The following is a 20,557-nucleotide window of genomic DNA, read 5'->3' on the forward strand; positions in this document are numbered from 1 at the left end:
TATTTAGACCAGGCGTGTTTTTCTCTTTTGAAGCATCTTCAGTGGACAGTATTTTGTCTCCTCCATTGCCAAGTCACCGTTCGTAGTTTTGTGCTGCGGTAACACAGTATTCAATGTTTGTGTTGGCTGATCAGTGTTTTAGCAAATAAATGATGTTTGTATTTGACATAGCTCAGAGCGCTTCACTGATAGACGGTATATTCAAGTCCTAATGTTTTTGTAAGTCCACAGTTTTGTTTAATGTATTTTGTCTACTACCTTTTGATTGACTGAAGTGCTTTAAAATAAAGCCAAATGTGCTCAGTGTAAATAAAACTTTTGTTACAGTCGCGAAAGACGGAATATTTCTCAATATTACATACGACACCTATGTGGTACTTAAATGAGATATTATTATACAGTAAATTTTATATGAAATTTAGGTATCTTGTCCACATTTCATTCTCAACATTGTGGCAACTAAAATCAACCATACGGAAAGTATACTCTATGGACTTTTACCCCTGCAAACTCTTCAAAATTTTGTGCAATGGTTTACTATATTTAATGCTGCATAATAACTGCGTTGAACATCGAAACAAAATTAAGTCATTTATGGGGGGAAGGTATCAGTCAAGAAGATGTGTAAAAACCTAACTTTGGGCCAAATAATTTTTGTGCAATAGAATGATAAGAGTGTCAAAGCAGTCAGAACACGATGTGTCTGCACAGGCGAGCAGTGCAGTGACAAAATCGCGCACAGTGCGGAATGCAGAGAGCACGTCTTTGTAGCAGCGAAAGGGTTAATGCGGCCGTGGTGGCTTTACTTCATGAACTGCGCGCTCCCCCCTAAACGTAAGCTTGCGAACTGTGCTATACTATGGCGCTGCTTCTATTGGCGCGTGCGTCGTGTGCAACTGGCAACTCAGCAATCTCCCACGTCTGGGCGGGCATGCGCGAGCCGCCAAGATAAAAGAATTGAACTATAGGAGAGACATAGGAAATAAATCAAATGTATTATTATTGAACTGGAATTACTATTTTGTTTCTTCTAGCTTCTTTTGTGTTCTCATGTTTTAGATATGTAATCTGCTAACATTTACTGTCATAAACATCTGTAACATGCATGCAGTAATCATACAAGGGTAAATGTGAGGATTTTATTAGTTAATGTCTGCTGTACGAGCAATTTTTGGATTTGCTCTTTAAATTAGACCTTTGTATTGACTATGGAAGAGATAACTAACTGTGTTAGTTTAATCCTGGTACCACAAGAAAATCACAAGGTGTAGTCACTTATTGTCTTACAATTGAGAATATAAATGTAGAGCATGAATTTGCAGTACATTGCATTTATGGAGTCCTATTATGAAATATTTATGATGTTATTTGTCTCTGGTGCACATAAAACTGAGCATGCATCTTAATAGCAACATGAGTAGCATATATGGGATTAAGTGTGTATTGAAAATCGTATTTTTGGCTTAAAAGATTGTAATATGATTGTAACAAGAGCTCTGCTGTTCAGTTTGGCACAGTTCTGTTATGCACTTGCTCTGCCAGCCGTAACACTTTCCACACACTCATTTATCTGGTAAAAGCCACATTCTGAGGCTGTATTCGGTCATATTGCAGAGAGACTATGCATTTATATATTGTGTACCTCTACAGGGAGGAAATGTAGCACAGCATTAAATGCTTGGGCAAGCTGCACATTAAGAAAGCTATTCCATTACATTCTTTAGCCTTCCATCTGTTTTGCTATGCTAACACTATCTTACAGTTTTCTGTGGTAAGCCATTAATGGAGAGTATTATGTTGGGCAGACAATAGAACAATGCTGGATTGAATACAAGATATGTCTGTGATTATGTTATCCAGAGAAATTGGCAGTAGCTGAACAAACATTGGAAAATGAGCCAGAAATAAGATTCAAAGACACTTCTGTCAGCAGGAATGTCAACAGTTTCTGGGAGAATATAATTAAAGAAAATATAGGTATAAAAAAATCTGATAATACCACCAATAAAGATAACATTTCATCAATAAAGATGGTGTTTTGCAACTGAGTACAGCATGAAACTTGGCCATCTAGAGATTAAAGTGGATGTGGCTGATGCGAGACAAAAACCTTCCCTTGAACAGTAACGAAATGAGCAATGGTGACATCATAGCCTGTACCATATGGCTGTATAAGAATGAGGGCAGTAACCATATGGTAGACAGTGGCCAAGAAGCACTGTGCCTAAAGGTTGTAGATGTGTAACCATTTGACACCGTTGGAAAAAACTAAAAGGAACTACAAATATGTAAGGAACTTGTTCAAAATTAATATAATTTTTTTGTAATTTTTTGGTGACTTTCATATTCACTCTCATGCAAAAGTTAAGAGACATTAATTCTCATAGTGGCATTAGTAACCTAATTATCATCACCGTCTTTGATAAAACACCTTATTCCTAGCTGTAGATTAATTATGCCTAGCTTCCAGTAACTCGTCTCTGTAAATTCATTACAAACATCCATCGTAGGTTTTCCCCATGAGAGCAAATAAAAACTCTCAGTGACCAAAACTGAGGTGAATCCATGAATGTACAGGTATGATGTGATGTGCTTATTCTCAGTCAGAATAACTACAGAAGCTACCATCTCCTGGTATATGCTATCAGTGGGTGCAATGTACTGAGAAGGCTGTCTCAGCTAATTCATGATCATCAAAAAAACCTAACAGCAATCATGGCAGTTCTGCAATTGCAGTAGCTCAGTGGATGAGAACAAAATGAATACATTTCAGTTGGACCTGAAAAAGTGTAGAGCAAATCACACCATAATCTTCTTCTCTTTGGGCCTTCCTATATGGAAGCCCATACCATGGCGGTCTGAGGAAGCAGCAGCTGCCATTACAGAATGTAGAAGAGCATTTTGAAGCTGTACATACAACACACAAATGAACAACTTAATATCATTTAAATGACTGGGTGAAAGCACATTTTTAATTAAAAATGAGAGTACACACCTGATCCTCTCATGTATAAAATATAAACTCTGCTGCATTTGTGGCCATTGCCTGCATACAGAAATCTCTGATAATGGAGACATTAGCAACAGTCCCCTGAATATAATGAAACATCTAGCAGCACATCTTGCAGAAACGCCTGCATTGAGCAGCCATTGCACTACCTTTACAGATCATCAATGCCTGGCAAAATGCAGCACTTTATGCTTGTGCTCCTTACACCTAGAAAGTTATGCCTTTTTAATTAATAGGGACTCAATAGCCCTTCAGATTTGTGTCAGAATACTCCCCCATGATCCAACACAGTGCACAATCAATAATTTTATTTTGAATTCTTCCATTGGTCCATGTTTGTGTAGAAAACAATAATATGGGACTGTGGGTACGCCTTGATGCAAAGCACTTTTGTTATTTATTTATTCCCAAACTAGTTTCAGCAATAATATCGCCATCACCAGTGGTTTCTTTGATTCTAAAACATGCAAAAATAGAATCCTTTATAAACAGTGTAAAATATTATTACATGTGTGCTGTTTGGTTCCAGATATTGTTTTTTGTCAATAATTTCATGATACCTTATTTACTACACATCACAGCATGGTTTTTTGTATTGTTTTTATTTTTTATTTTTTTTATGTCTGTTTCCGCCATATTTTCTGTGTTTTTGTTCTTGGCATACATCATGTCATATGCAATTGCATGGGTGTCTGTTTGTAAATAAATACAAAACTGTGAACTTACGTATGTCAGCATTATACACCATCAGATGCAATAAGTAAAAATAATAACTTAGTGGTTTTAATCGAATATGGCAGGAAGTATTTCCATCATAATGCCCATCTTAAAACTGGGAAATATGCACATACAGAAATAACTGCAGTCAAATTTGTCCAACAGCCAGTGTCTGTAAATTGTTTGAAAGGCTGGGCAATTTTGTTGGTGCCTGGATTCTAAAAAATCTTGTTTTAAATTCCAACATGGTTTCTGAGACACCCTGCCCACCATTGACCATATTCTGATCCTGGAATCTGCAGTCCATGACAAATATGCTGACTGCTAACAGCTGCTTTCTGCATTCTTTGACTTTCAACAGGTGCAAAATACAACATGCCATTAGTAAATTTTATTCACATTACGTAAAGTCAGCCAGTTTTGAAAGAGAACTATTTATCAGTTGGACCATCTTTATATAGTTAAGGCTCATCGGCCTTCTTCTGTGCTGATGCACACGCATTGCCCAAAATCTTACAGGTCTCGGTAAGATTGTCTGCCACGAGTAATAAGTGTAGTGGGCAGGGGCACTACGAATGTAGTGTGTGGACATTAAGCTGGGAATGTGGGTTTCACGGGGAGCGTGCAAGGGATAAATCCCTGCAGTCACACTATCCTTTGTGCCCTCGGTGGCTCAAATGGATAGAGCATCTGCCATGTAAGCAGGAGATCCCGGGTTCGAGTCTCGGTTGGGGCACACATTTTCAACTGTCCCCGTTGATGATGTATATCAGTGCCTGGCAACAGCTTAGGGTCTTGATTTCATGATCATTTCATTTTGAGTCCAAGTGTGAACATTACCTAGATGTCAATACATTCAAGAGAATGGGGTTCTGCAGGTAGCAGAATATCCTCTTTAACTTTTGTGGAGCCTATAGCACTATACATTGATGGTTTCTGCTTATGTTACACCTGTACACTATTACACGTTGTGGAGTGTCAACTTCAGAAAACTATATAAAAGACATATGACTGGAACCAGAATGATGGGTATTATTTCTCACTAGCAAAATCTCATGCCATACAGACTCAGATCAGCACATCCCCACAGTGATCTTTACATAGATCAGCTGCTACAGGTTGTTGAACAGTTTTGCTTTTTTTAGGTCTGCTAATTGACAACCAACCAAATTGGTTATCTCACCTATGCCAACTAATGGCTAACTGTATGAAAAAAAATCCCTCTTACATTATGAATGTGTCACTTGTTATTAAACAGCACCATCCATAATTCAGTTGTTAGACCATATACACCATAGTGAAATAAAACTAGATACAAAAGCCTTTTTGCACAAATCCATTCAATTCTCATTGCAGGACTGGATGTCCCACCTTTGAGAGTCAGGTGCCAGCAACTCCTGATCAAGTACATGGTCACAGTCAAGCAGAGATGTAAATATCATTAGTACTCTAGGAAGGTAGGAGACGAGGTGCTGACTGAAGTAAGGCTGTGAGGACGGGGCGTGAGTCATGCTTGGGTAGCTCAGTTGGTAGAACACTTGCCCGCGAAAGGCAAAGGTCCCGAGTTCGTGTCTCGGTCCGGCACACAGTTTTTGTGGTGTCACCGCCAGACACCACACTTGCTAGGTGGTAGCCTTTAAATCGGCCGCGGTCCATTAGTATACGCCGGACCCGAGTGTCGCCACTGTCAGTAATTTCAGGCCGAGCGCCACCACACGGCAGGTCTAGAGAGACTTATTAGCACTCGCCCCAGTTGTACAGCCAACGCTCATAGCAATGGTTCACTGACAAATACGCTCTCATTTGCCGAGACGATAGCTAGCATAGCCTTCAGCTAAGTCATTGGCTACGACCTAGCAAGGTGCCATAGCTTTGATAATTAATATTGTGAAGCATGTATCATCAAGAGCGATGTTCTACAAATATGGATTAAAGTTAAGTATTACAGCAACTGCGTCCATTTTCTAAGTTATCATTTCCTGTTAACTGTTCCAGACCTCACGCCAATCTGCGTGAGCTTAACGCGTGCCTTTCGGCTTCCTCTCGTTGTGACTTGGCTGTCTTGCTAAGTCACAACAGTTTTAATCTGCCAGCAAGTTTCAGTCCCTCCAATAGTTTGCAAAAGGACTGATTGAGATTCCTTCTTGGCTACAAAGACCTTATTCTTTGTGGAGAACTTAGAAGACAAGTTTGGGGAAGTGGCAGCCATCTCTAAAACAAAAAGTGGCTCAGTTTTGATCAAAACAGCATCTCCTGCTCAGTCAGGGCCACTGCTCGCTTGTAACATGCTTGGTGGCATACCAGTGACTGTCACTCCCCACTCCCCAGAATAGCCCAAATATGGTTCAGGCCATCATTTTCCACTGAGACCTGCTCTTTGAATCTGATGGTAAGCTACATGCCAACTTGGAGTGATGGGTTGTACACTTTGTCCGTCAGGAGCATAGGGGGCCAAAAGACAATTGCACCGCTACCAGTCCCTTAACCTTGGTTGTTTGCCTGAAAAGGTCAATGTGATGCTATACTGATGCAATGTGAAACCATATGTCCCATCCCTCTCATCCCCACTCCCTCCCTCCCATGCGGTGCTTCAAGGGTCTGAAATTTGGGCACATGTCTTCACTTTGAAATCCTAGCATCATCTGTAGAGATTGTGGATGAGTGCTGCATGTGAACATTCTTGTGCCCTTCTACCCGTCTGTCAATCGTGGAAAGCACCATTCTCTCTGCTCAGCAGATTTCATTGTTTTCCAGAGAGAGAAGAAACTACAAGACTACAGGAATCTGGACAAACTAACTTATCAAGAGGCCAAGACGAATAAAAGCGTTTGCACGTGGCATGTAAAACAGCGTTGTGAGCTACAGCTGCAATCACATTGCCCCCTTCGGCGATGGTACTCTTGCCTGTTACACGTCCTATGATGGGCCCTCAGGGCAGCTCGACCATGCCTGGTTGGGGGCTCCCTTCTTGCTGCTTGCCCCCCCACACCTACTTTAGAAACAATGGCTTTCCACCCACCAGGGACATTGGTTCCGCTTCCCAGTGGGTGACTAATCACCTTCCTCTGGCTCCTCTCACCAGGTGGCAGGTGGGGGTCCCTCAGCCCAGTGGCTGAAGGTGCCATAGGCTGCTGGTCACAGCACTTTGTGGTCATAGTCTTTACCTGAAACTAATTCAGAGAAGCCCTCACAATCATTGAAATCCTGTAAGGAGAGGAAATATAAGAAAAAGTCTTCCAAGAAGGAGGATATCTCAGTGGCCCCCTTGCCAGCAGATCATGCCCATTTTATTCCTGTGGCCAAGATGGAGATTCTTTCGGCTCCTGAGGCTGTGGCTCGCACCATATGACTGAACTGGAACCTATGTGTATTGATGCCATAACCCCTCACCCTGTGGCAGCAGGTGACCGTAGGGCATAACTTGCTTCTGTGGTTCCTTCATGGCCTCACAGTACATTGAAAAATTATTCTCTAGTGGAATTGTGGTTTTTTCCACCACCTGGCTGAGCTACATCTTCTTTTAAGTACTTCCCCCACCTTCTAAATTGACCTTCAGGATACTTGGCTTCCAGAATAGTGGACCCAATCCCTTCGTGGGTACTGGGTATATTATAAGGATCATGCTATCTGTGACGGTGTCAGGTGGAGTTTGCACTTATATTCTGGGCACTCTATATTGAAGTTGTGTCTCTTGATACAACTTTGGAGGCTATGGCTGTTTGGATAAGGGCTTTTCAGGGTATTAACATCTGCAATGTTTACTTTCCTCCCAATGGTGAAGTGTCGCAGGATGTATTGTTTGCATTGGTTTCTCAGCACCTCCCACCTTTTCTAATCTTGGATGATATCAGTGCCCATAACCCTTTGTGGGGTGGAACCGCAATTGCTACCTGTGGTAAAGATCTTGATCTCAGAAACTCACTGGCGCAATTTGACCTTTGCCTCTTTAATGTTTATACTCCCACACACTTCACTGTAGCACACTGAACTTTCTCAGCCATTGACCTTTCCATTTGCAGCTGTGGTCTTCTCCCATCCATCCACTGGAGAGTCCATGATGACCTGTGTTGTAGTGACCACTTCCTGGGTCTTCCTGTCCCTCCCTGAGTGTTGTTCTTTTGTTGCCTCTCAACAGTGTTGTCTGGGCTGCTTTTACCTGTGCTGTCGCCCTTAGCTCCCTGCTGTGAGGATATATTGACAAGGCAGTCCAGAATACAACTACAGCCATTCTTTTGCCAGATGATTTGGCGATCCCCTGTTCCTCAGGCCCACGCTGACAGAAGACAGTACCTTGGTGGTCATCAGAAGTCACAGAGGCCATTCAAGATTGTAGGCAGACTGTCCACACTCATAAGCGCTGTCCATCAATGGAGCACCTTATTGTCTTTAAACAGCTCCATGCACAGGTCCACAACCTAATAAATCGATGGAAACAAGGATGCTGCAAGTGATATGTTTCAACTATTCGACTGCGTACCTCCCCTTCGCAGATTTGGGCAAAGATCAGACATCTCTATGGATACCAGACACCTGTAGGTGTACCCTGTGTTACCTTAAATGGTGCTGTCTATGCTGACCCAGATTCGGTCACTCTGCACTATACCCGAGCATCTGCATCTGAGGTTGTCTTTCATGTCCTAAAACAGCAGGTGGAGTGAAAGCCATTATCTTGTGCTGTATGCCACCTGGAGCTATATAATAGTCCATTCAGCTAACATAAATTGGTCAGTGCCATAGTCTAGTGCCCTGATACAGCCCCAAGGCCAGACCACATCCACAACCAAATGATCCAGCACCTACCATTGCATTGTCAGTGTCATATCCTTCTCATCTTTTAACTGCATCTGGAGCAAGGGCAAGTTTCTATCATGATGGCAAGAAAGCATCATTGTCCCAGTGCTCAAACTGGACAAGCACCCTTTAGAGATGGACAGGTATCACCCAATTAGTCTTAGCAATGTTCTCTGTAAGATGCTTGAACACATGGTGAACCAGCACCTGTGTTGGCTGTTTGAGTCTTGGGGTCTTCTGGCTTCATCCCTGGGTGGTTTTTGCCAAGGCCATTCTAATCTGGTTTATTTGGAGTTTGCCATCCAAACAGCTTTTGCTGGATGTCAACATCTTATAGCTGTCTTCTGTGACCTGCAAAAGCTAATGACACCACACGGCGGCACCACATCCGTGCTACCTTACATGAGTGGGGTCTCTGGGGTTAGCTCCTGATTTTTATCGAGACCTTCCTGTCGCCTTGTACTTTCCAAGTTCGAGTTGGTACTTCCCACAGTCCCCCCCACCCTTCTTATGCAAGAGAATGGGGTCCCACAAGGTTTTGTACTGAGTGTTCCTGTCTTTCTAGTAGTTGTCAATGGTATAGCAACAGCTGTGGGGTCCTCAGTATCACCCTCCTTGTAACTGACGATTTTTGCCTCTAGTATTGCTCTCCTAGTGTGGGTGTTACTGAACATCAGTTGTAAGCTGCCATGTGAAAGTTGCAGGCATGGCCCCTCAGCCGTGGCTTTCGGTTTTCAGCATTGTGCACTTCTGTCAACATTGTACTGCTCACCCATACTCAGACCTTTATGTCAATGACCAACTGCTCAATGTAGTGGAGACTTATCGCCTTTTAGGACTGGTCTTCGATGCTCAGTTGCTGTGGAGTCCCCATATTTGCCAGCTTACGCAAAAGTGCTGGCTGCACCGTAATACATTTTGCTGCCTGAGTAACACCAGCTGGAGTGCGGGTCACTCTACCTGTTTGAAAGTTAACAAAGCTCTGATATGATCCCATCTTGATTATGGGGGTCTGACATATTGTTGGGCACCGCCTTCAGAATTGTTGGTACTGGATCTGATACAGCACTGCAGGGTTCAATTTGTGACAGGAGCCTTCCGTATTAGCCGTATGAACAGCTTACTCATGGAGGCTGGGGCACCTTCATTGCATATCAGGTGCCATCAACAGCTTGTCGGTTATGCTACACACATTCACAGCTCCCCCAATCATCCAAACTACCATCTCCTCTTTCCAAACATGGAAATCCATCACCCACAATGGTGGCACAGATCAAGGATTATGATCGGAATCCACATCCAGTCCTTCCTCTCTGAACTCCAGTTGTTTCCTCTTCCACCTCTTCTCCGGCCCCACATGTTGCATCTCTCGTCCAGAACTCCACAAGGTGTGAAAGACTCAGTTCCTCCCGAGTCCCTCTGTCACCATTTTTCCCTATTTGTGGTGCAATCTGGAGTTCAGAAGTCATCTATCTGGTGGCTTGATGGTTGCTGGTCTCATGGGCACTGTTTATACCCACATGGGGCAAACTGAACTGTGCTCCTTGCCATATGGCTGTAGTTTTTCCACTGTGGGATTAATAGCCATCTCTTGTACTTTTGAGCTAATCTTTTCCTGCACTGGTGAGTCTGTTTTCATCTGCAGCGACTCCCTGAGCAGTTTGCAAGTGCTACCCTCACCACCCCTTTGTCATTGCCATCTAGGATTTCCTGGATGCCCTTGAACAATGTGGACACTCAGTGACCTTCGTCTGGACCCATGGCCACATCGGGATCCTTTGAGGAATGAATTTACTGATAGCCTGGCCAAACTGGCTACCAGTAAATCGAATCTTGAGATCAATATTACAGAAACTGATCTCCAGTCAGTATTATGCCATCAAGTTTTAGGAATCTGGAATTTGAAACGGCTCACTCTGAGTTCACCAAACAAACTACAGGTGGTAAAGGACTACGAATCTGTGGAGCTCCTTAATGCAGGCCGCTCGCTCAACTCTACTATCCTTTGCTAGCTCCATGTCGACCATACTTGGCTGACTCATGTTCATCTACTCTGTAACAAGGACTCCACACCTCTGTCGTCATGATTCCCATTCGACGGTGGTCAACATTTTGCTAGACTGTCCCAACCTAGCTGCCCTGCACTGGACTCTCAATCTCCCTTACTCACTACCCTTGGTGCTAGGAGATGATGCCTCAGTGTCTGACTATAGTTTTATGTTTTATTTATGATGGGGGCCTTTATCACTCTCTTTAAGGTAAATCCATTTAACGTTATCGGCCCATTGAGGGGTAGGCTGAACACGCTGTTGCGTCCTCTGTCCAGATCAGATTGCAGCTGTCTGGGTTTGGTGGTCCAGTCCAGTCCTCACCCTACATGCTCCTTTATTCTGCTTCCCTCCTCTTGCGTGGTCTGTTAGACGCTGTCTGTGATTTTCTTGCCCTGTCAATTCTGCTAGCCTTTCCTAGACAATTTCTGGTGGTGTATCTAGTAAGTAGCAGGGACAGGTTGATGTACGTCCCCTCACTTCACTATGCTTTCTAGGACTTCCGGCTGCTCCCTAGATGGGACGCCTTGCCTACCTTTCCTCTGATGTCTCAATTTCTCCTTGATGTCCCTTGTATCGCCATCGTTGACCTTTCATAGATCTTGGGGGTTTTCTTCCCCTGCATTTTGCGTGGTTGGCTGTCTCTGATCTACAGTCATGTAGACGTATCTGTTAGAGGAAAAACGGACCGATGACGTAGTACTTTGGTCCCTTTAACCAACCAACCAACCAACCAACCAACCAACCGTTTGAATAATCATGCATGTTAAAGCACTGTGTCCAGTATGGGGAGTTGCACCAGCCTCGAATCAAATTCAGCAGACAGATTAATAATGACGGCCAGTGAGCTGGCCAGCCGGGATCTGGTTATTTGACCATTTCCCACATCCCACTAGGTGAATACGGGGCTGGTCCCCAAGTCCCACCTCAGTTATGCAATTCACAAACATTTGGAAAATTTTCGTTCACTTTCACATAAATAATACTACACAGACAGTGTTAAGGTACACAAATTCTGTTCAGAGGGGCTACAGGGTGGCAATAGGAAGTACATCTGGGCACCCCATAAATTAGCCATGCCAAATTCATTATATACTATGCTGACTGTACCGGTGTGGGACAAAGGCACAAAAAAGATGATGATGTATCAGCCACACCAAACTTGCCCATGAGTCTGTCCTGTGATAAGCAGACACACCCCATTGTACCTGTGGAGGAGCCGTGATAATATTTCATATCCTTGTGGAGTGTGTTGCTCCAGCTGATCTGTTATTTAAACTGAATCAGCGTACGGTGTTACCTTCAGATGCTTGCGGATAGTACAACAGCTGGTGACAGTTCTATTTCTTACGAGAAAATGGGCACTATAACAATATTTAATGATGCCTCCTTGTGCAGTGGTACAGGCTGTGTGCATGAGGGTGGAGGTGTGGTGGAGGGGCGGAGGAAACTCTTCACAGCACTTCTGGCCCAAGTGTGCCCAGCTACACTCCACCCCTGAACCAACAAACATAGTGACTTTTTACCTATGCTAGCTTATAGATTTACTCCATGTGTTACCCCTTACACCAATCACACAAGCCACAAGAAAACTCCTCAATGAACATTACGCATGATGTGGTGTTTGAGGGCGGGAGGGGGGGGGGAGGGGGGGATGTTTGTTTCTTGGCACAGGTGCGAGTCCTTGGAGCCACTCATCAGTGGCCATCTCTGCACGGGCAAGCAGTTCTCTCTCTTCTAACTAAAGTAACAGAGCAGTTGACGATGGCTACCATGTAGCAGGAACAATAACTCTGAGCACTGTCTCCTCATGTGGTGTCAGTAAATTAATTTTAGTGACATGTTGGTTATGACAACCAAAACAGGGCAGCACCAATATAAATAAAAGAAATTATGATTTAGGTTTTTACTGTTTATCGTATATAAAGTAAAACTTCCTGAAGTTCCAGAATGTTGCCTAAATTTCTTAAAAGTAACAGACATACCAATTTTTTGGAAACTCATCATCATCGTTATTGTCCTAAAAGCAGCTCCTTCATGTTGGGATGCCTCCCTGTGGGTCCGGGGATTAGAATAGGCCTGAGGTATTCCTGCCTGTCATTTAGGTGTCTAAAAGGAGTCTCACACATTTTGGCCTTTATGTGATGGTCCCCTGCCAGGTTTGACCTCCATTTTTCTAAGTTTTCCCAAAGAGCGAGCCAATTGCGGAAGGGCGCCCTACACGGTGCATCGTGTCCATTGTGCATTGAGATTTTTAGCCCACTTTCTCGTTGTCTCATTGCAGTCCCGCTAATTCTCTATCTCTTGGGTGAGGACACCTTCCTGGGTGCGTTTTCCACCATGCATTATGCAATGTCGCGTTCTGTGATGATGATGACCATGGGCTTCTTAGCACCTCATATCCAGTCTGTTGTGGTGGGGCTGCCATTTACCTGTTGGTTGTAGCCCCTTGACAGCACAGGGATTGCTCTGCTGATGCCTGCGTCGTTAACTCCCCCCGTATGCCATGGAGTAGATGCCCATCTCCCTGGGGCATCGGGACTCCCAGCATTGGTTATCCTGCCAGGTGGCCCTTGCTGAGGCTGTATGGCACCCGTGGGGAGGGTCCCTGGTCGGAATGGGTGGCATCAGGGCAGATGACATGCCATGAAGCATAGTGCGTCATCTCTTGCTGGTGGGCTGCCGCCAGCAGTCTCTAAGTGGGCAAAGTCTAACTTCAATGCTAAGAAATATGACCCCAAATTGTTCCCTTCCCTGGCCACACTACTGGAGGAACGCCAGGCTAAGGATGGCAGTGAAGCTTATTCGTCCCGGTACCTCATATGTATGAGAGCTGATGGGGAATCATTCATGTCCATGAAGCATCAGTTTTTTGTTGAACATTTGGAGGGCAAGTTTGGGGAAGTGGAGGGCTTGTCCAAAATGTGCTCTGGGTCAGTCTTGATCAAAACAGTAACCTCTGCCCAGTCGCAGGCATTACTCGCTTGTGACAAGTTGGGGGGATGTTTCTGTTAGCAGCACACCCCATAAGAGCTTAAATATGGTCCAGGGTTTTATTTCCACAGGGACCTTCTGCTGTCTGACGAAGAGCTGCTAGCCAATTTAGAGCAGCGAGGTGTTCATTTCATCCGGCATGTCCATCGGGGTCCGAGGGATAATAAGGTTGCCACAGGTGCCTTCATCTTGGTGTTTGAGGGTGACACATTGCACTGACCCTTAACATAGACAAATGTAATGTATTGGGAATACATAGAAAGAAGGATCCTTTATTGTATGATTATATGATAGCGGAACAAACACTGGTAGCAGTTACTTCTGTAAAGTATCTGGGAGTATGCATATGGAACGATTTGAAGTGGAATGATCATATAAAATTAATTGTTGGTAAGGCGGGTGCCAGGTTGAGATTCATTGGGAGAGTCCTTAGAAAATGTAGTCCATCAACAAAGGAGGTGGCTTACAAAACACTGTTCGGCCTATACTTGAGTATTGCTCATCAGTGTGGGATCCGTACCAGGTCGGGTTGACAGAGGAGATAGAGAAGATCCAAAGAAGAGCGGCACGTTTTGTCACAGGGATATTTGTTAAGCGTGATAGCATTACGGAGATGTTTACCAAACTCAAGTGGCAGACTCTTCAAGAGAGGCGCTCTGCATCGCGGTGTAGCTTGCTGTCCAGGTTTCGAGAGGGTGCATTGGTGGATGAGGTATTGAATATATTGCTTCCCACTACTTATACCTCCCGAGGAGATCACGGATGTAAAATTAGAGAGATTTGAGCACGTATGGAGGCTTTCTGGCAGTTGTTCTTCCCACGAACCATATGTGAGTGGAACAGGAAAGGGAGGTAATGACAGTGGCACGTTAAGTGCCCTCCACCACACACCATTGGGTGGCTTGCAGAGTATAAATGTAGATGTAGAGAAGGTCAAAGTGATGGTCTATCGCTGTGACATCAAGCCATATATCCCTCCCCCAATGTGGTGCTTGAAGTACTGGAAGTTCAGCCATATGTCTTCATGCTGTACTTTCAGCGTCACAAGTCGAGATTGTGGACGTCCATCACATCTCAATACTCCATGTGCCATGCCTCCCATATCTGTCAACTGCAAGGGCATCATTCACCTTGCTCACCAGACTGCAGGATTATGCAGAAAGAGAGGAAAATCATGGAATATAAGACCTTGGACTGACTGACCTACACTGAGGTTAAGACAGAATTTGAGCGCCTACATCCTGTGGCTATGACCTCCTCTTAGGCTGCCGCTACAAGAACAGTTGTCGCCCCATCAGTTCCTCACATTCCTGTTGCCTCTCAGAACCAGAAGACTACACCTGCCCCCTTGACAGTGGGGGTCACTTCCCTCCCTGTTGCTCCCGCACCACCTACTTCAGGAGCAACACACCCGACCATCAGGGATATCAGTCTCCACTTCTGAGCCAGAGAAGCTGTAGGTCTTCTTCGGCTCATCTCACTAGGAAGGGGTTCCTTGGGTCACTCCCTTCCCTGGTTTCTGCTAATGGGAAAGATGCTACCCGCCAGTGGCTGAAGAGCCCAAAAGCAGCTGGTTGTAGGGCTTTCACGCTCATCCTCAGTCCTGGAGACTGAATCAGTGAAGTCCTCCCAGCCAGGAAAACCCAAGGAGCAGTGAGAGAAATTCCAAAAGAAGGTCCTCAAGACCAAGGGAATTGTGGTGGCACCCACACCACCGCTACCTACAAGCTCTGCGTCTGCAGATGAGGCGGAGATTCTGGATTCCACTGAGGACGTAAATCTCGCCGGACCCTCAGACACAATGGATATATGCTGCTCAACCAAAAAGTCGGTGGCAGCAGGTGACCTTAGGCGTAAACCGCTTCATTGAATGTTCCATATCTTCCCAGTCTCAAGATGTCAACTTCCAGTGCAATTTCGGCGGTTTTTTTCCACTGCCTGGCTGAGCTACGGCAACTGTTAAGCTTTACTACTGCTTTCTGCATTGCCCTCCAGGAAACCTGGTTCCTGGCAATGCGGGCCCCTACCCTCCACGGCTATAAGGGATACTACAGGAACTGTCGCGACAATAATTGAGTGTCTGGTGGAGTTTGCATTTATGTCCTAAAGTCCTGTCCGCAATGTATATCTTCCTCCGGATGGTGCAATACCCCTGAATTTATTAGCTGCACTGACTGATCAACTCCCTAAACCTTTCCTACTTTTGGGAGATTTTAATGCCCATAACCCCTTGTGGGGTGGCACTGTGCTTACTGGCCAAGGCAGAGATGTCGAAACTTTACTGTCTCAGTTCGACCTCTGCCTCTTAAATACTGGGGCCGCCACACATTTCAGTGTGGCTCATGGTAGTTACCCGGCCATTGATTTATCAATTTGCAGCCCAGGACTTCTCCCATGTATCCCCTGTAGAGCACATGAAGACCTGTGTGGTAGTGACCACTTCCCCATCTTCCTGTCACTGCCCCGGCGTCAGGCCCATGGACGCCTGCCCAGATGGGCTTTAAACAAGGGGGACTGGGAAACTTTAACTTTTGCTGTCACCGTTGAATCTCTCCCACATAGGAACATTGATGTAATGGTTGAGCAGGTGACTACAACAATCGTTTCTGTGGCAGAAAACACGATCCGTTGCTCTTTAGGGTGCCCCTGGGGAAAAGCAGTCCGTTGGTGGTCACCGGAAGTCACTGAAGCAATTAAGGAGCATCGGCGAGCTCTATAGTGGCATAAATGGCACCCTTACCTGGAGCACCTCATAACCTCTAAATGGCTCCACGCCTGCATTCATCAACTTATCAAACAATGAAAGTAGGAGTGTTGGGTGAGATATGTCTCGACCATTGGGTGCCATACGTCACCTTTCCAAGTCTGGGTGAAGATCAAACGTGTTTTCGGGTACCAGACCCCAACAGGTGTTCCCGGTGTTAACATAAATGGCGTGTTATCTACCAATGATAACGCGATTGCCAAGCACTTTGCTGAGGAATGTGCTTGAGCCTCTGCATCAGAGAAATACCCCCCCTCCCAGCCTTTCACACTCTCAAATGGCGGCTGGAAGGGAAGGTCCTGTTGTTCACTACACGCCACAGTGAATCCTATAACGCCCCATTTAGAGAGTGGGAGCTCCTCAGTGCCCTTGCACATTGCTCCAACACAGCTCCTGGGCCAGATCGGATCCACAGTCAGACGAAAAAACATCTCTCATCTGACTACAGGCGCCATCTCCTCGTCATTTTCAACCGGATCTGGTGCGATGGCATCTTTCAATCGCAACAGCGGGAGAGCACCATCATTCTGGTGCTAAAACCCGGTAAAAACCCGCTTAAAACCCACTTGATGTGGATAGCTATCAGCCCATCAGCCTCACCAATGTTCTTTGTAAGCTGCTGGAACGTTTGTTGTGTCGGCAGTTGGGTTGGGTCCTGGAGTTATGTGGCCTATTTGATCTGTGTCAGGACGGTGGCTACTGCCAGGGTCACTCTACCACTGATCATCTTGTCCTTTGAGTCTGCCATCCGAACAGCCTTTTCCAGATCCATTATCTGGTTGCAGTCTTTTTTGATTTACGAAAAGCATATGACACCACCTGGCGTCGTCATATCCTTACCACATTACATGAGTGGGGTCTCCGAGGTCCGCTATCGATTTTTATCCAAAATTTCCTGTCACTTCGTACTTCCCATGTCCAAGTTTGTGCCTCCCATAGTCCCCCCCTCCCCCCTTCCCTCTCCCCTCTCACCCCCCTCCCCCTCCTCCCCCTCCCCCCTTCCCTCTCCCCTCTCACCCCCCTCCCTCTCCTCCCCCCTCCCTCCCCATATCCAGGAGAATGTGGTCCCGCAGGGCTCTGTATTGAGTGTCTCTTTATTTTTAGTGGTCATTAATGGTCTAGCAGCGGCTGTAGGGCCGTCCGTCTCACCTTCTCTGTATGCAGATGACTTCTGTATTTCGTACTGCTCCACCAGTACTGGTGTTGCTGAGCAGCACCTACAGGGAGCCGTCCACAAGGTGCAGTCATGGGCTCTAGCCCACAGTTTCCAGTTTTCGGCCCCAATGTTGTGTGTTATGCACTTCTGTTGATGTCGTCCTGTTCATTCAAAACTAGAACTTTCCTTAATGATGATCCACTCACTGTAGTGGAGACATATCGATTCTTAGGACTGGTTTTTGATGCCCGATTGACTTGGCTTCCTCACCGTAGCCAGCTTAAGGCAGAAGTGCTGGCAACACCTCAGTGTCCTCCGCTGCCTGAGCAACCCCAACTGGTGTGCAGATTGCTCTTTGCTGCTGCAGCTCTACAGAGCCCTTGTTCAGTACCGCCTTGACTATGGGGGTCTGGTTTATGGTTTGGCGGCACCCTCAGAGTTGCATTTACTCGACCCATTGTGCCACAGTGGCATTCGCCTAGCGACAGGAGCTTTTAGGACGAGTCTGGTGACCAGCGTCCTTGTGGAAGCCAGAGGCCCTCCATTGCAGGTTAGGCGTGCACAACTGCTGGCCAGTTATGTTGCACATTTCCGTAGTTCTCCTGCACATCTGAATCACGGTCTCCTTTTCCCACCAACGGTGGTTCATCTCCCACATCGGTGGCCCAGATCAGGTTTCCCAACTGCAGTTAGTGTCTGATCCCTTCTTTCCAAACTGAAGTCCTTGCCTGTACCACCTATACTTGAGGTCCATTCACGTACACCTCCATGCTGTACACCTAGGCTGCAGCTTCGCCTGGACCTTTCACAGGCCCTAAGGATTTGGTTAACCCTGCGGCTCTCCACTTCCACTTCTCTCGATTCTTCACATGTACCGAGGCCATGAAGTGGTTTAAACCAATGACTCGATGGCTGATGATCACATCGGCTTGACGTTTGTTGATGGAGGACATATTGAGCAGCATTCCTTGCGTGATGGCTACAGTGTTTTCACTGCCGAGCTGATGGCTATATCTCGTGCTCTTGAGCACATCCGTTCATGCCCTGCGGAGTCGTTTCTTCTGTGTACTGACTCCTTGAGCAGCCTAGAAGCTATCAACCAGTGCTACCCTTGTCATTCTTTGGTAGCGACCATCCAGGAGTCCATCTATGCCCTGTAATGGTCCGCTCATTCAGTGGTGTTTGTCTGGACCCCAGGTCACGTCGGAATCCCAGGCAATGAATTTGCTGACAGGCTGGCCAAACAGACTATACAGAAACCGCTTATGGAGGTTAGCTTCTCTGCAGCTGACCTGCGTTCTGTACTATGCCACAAGGTTTTGTGGCTTTGGGAGGCGAAATGGCATAACCTCAGCATGCACAACAAACTGTGTGCCATTAAGGAAACTACAAATGTGTGGCAGTCCTCCATGTGGGCCTCTTGCAGGGACTCTGTGGTTCTCTGCTGGCTCTGCATTGGCCACACTTGGGTGGCACACGGCTGCCTCCTGCACCGTGATGACCCACCTCAGTGTCGGTGCGGCACCTGACTGGCAGTGGCCCATATCTTGGTGAGCTGTCCTCCTTTTGCTGCCCCGTGATGGACTTTTCAGTTACCGGACTCATTGCCATTAATTTTAGCTGACAACGCGTCATTGGCTAATTTAGTTTTACGTTTTATACGTGATGGTGAGTTTTATCATTGTATATAAGTTTTAGCGCATGTCCTTTGTCTCTTTGTGCTCTCCACTCTAATGCTTTTAGGGTGGATGTTTTAATGTGTCGCAGAGTGGTTGGCTTTTCCTTTTTATTCTTGTGGTCGGCCAGCCACGGTCATCAGCTCTCTTGTTTTTACCCCTTCTTCCTGTCTCTTGCTTCTCTCTGTCGGTTTCTTTTCCTGTTTTGTCCATAGTAGTGTTGGTTGTCCTTCTGTCTTTCTACTGGTTCTTCCTTTCCCCTGTTATTGTGTTGTACATCTCCTTTCTTTTCTTCTTTCCCTTGTGTAATTATTTTACTGGGAATAAAGGACCAATGACCTCACAGTCTGGTCCTTCCCCCCCCCCCCCCCCCCCCCCCCCTCCCTTGTGTCTTTATGTAACATTTTACAACACTAAATAAGCTGGTATCTCATGACCTCATATTATGTGTATGGCCATTTTTTATATTATTAAAACTTATATGAAACTATAGTACCTTCCATTGTTTCAGTGCAACTCATTGCGTATTTTCAGGTGATGCAGAAGCTTGGGACTCCAGGAGTGTTCTACATGTGGTAATTAACACAATAAATGTGCCTTGTTTATCAGTTTCTGTTTCAGGAGAGAACACAGATGAATGTTCACTGACCTCTATGTCAGATTGACAGCATGTTGTAAACATTGTGTATGTAGTAGCCTTATATCTTCTGCTATAGGAATAAGATATTTGAAGCCCTTTGGTGCAAATTTGTGTTAAGAAATTTGGGCTTTTCTGGAAATACTGTTAACTTGAGGTGTTGCATATTATATGAATTTTAAATTTATCATCATTTTGTGTATCTGTTGGCAGATCGACAATGAAGAATATGGGGAAGCACTTGCATTAGCCAAAGCATATAATTTGGACTGTGATCTTGTATACCAGAGGCAGTGGAGAAATAGTTCTGTTTCAATTGCCACAATTCATGATTACCTTGTAAGTTTCTTTCATTAATATTTACTTTGTTAAATTTGTAAGGACACAAACCTGATTTTTCTTGAAGCTGAAAATGTTGTGCCCAGAGACAGTTACTGTGTGTGTGTGTGTGTGTGTGTGTGTGTGTGTGTGTTGTGTGTTTTCTACTTTAGAAGAAGACCTTTTGGCCAGAAGCCAAAATGTATAGCAGTCTTTTTGTTGTGCATGCCTGCAACTCAACATCGCCTCTATAAGGTGAGGTTTCCTTTTCATGATGATGGTCCTCAGGCACTTGATTACTCTTCATGCACAATATATTAGTCACACATTCCAGAAGTTAATAATTAACATTAAAGCCATATATAATGTTGTGACTGAGTGAGGTGATGCAGTGGTTGAAGCACTAGACTCTCATTCAGGAGTGCTGTTAAATCCCTGAAGGACCA

At 45.2% G+C, this 20,557-nt stretch overlaps 1 protein-coding gene across 2 annotated transcripts in view; it reads left to right on the forward strand.

Annotated features, from left to right (window-relative positions):
* The window catches only part of LOC126483846 (NBAS subunit of NRZ tethering complex-like), a 405,587-nt gene that overhangs the window by 71,829 nt on the left and 313,201 nt on the right, over positions 1–20,557 (forward strand). For both annotated transcript variants that reach the window (XM_050107060.1, XM_050107061.1), the window contains exon 12: positions 20,007–20,132. In XM_050107060.1, the coding sequence (XP_049963017.1) occupies positions 20,007–20,132 (126 nt within the window). The remainder of the gene's footprint in view (positions 1–20,006; positions 20,133–20,557) is intronic.

Source organism: Schistocerca serialis, chromosome 6 (assembly GCF_023864345.2).
Source record: "Schistocerca serialis cubense isolate TAMUIC-IGC-003099 chromosome 6, iqSchSeri2.2, whole genome shotgun sequence".
Classification (NCBI taxonomy): domain Eukaryota; kingdom Metazoa; phylum Arthropoda; class Insecta; order Orthoptera; family Acrididae; genus Schistocerca; species Schistocerca serialis.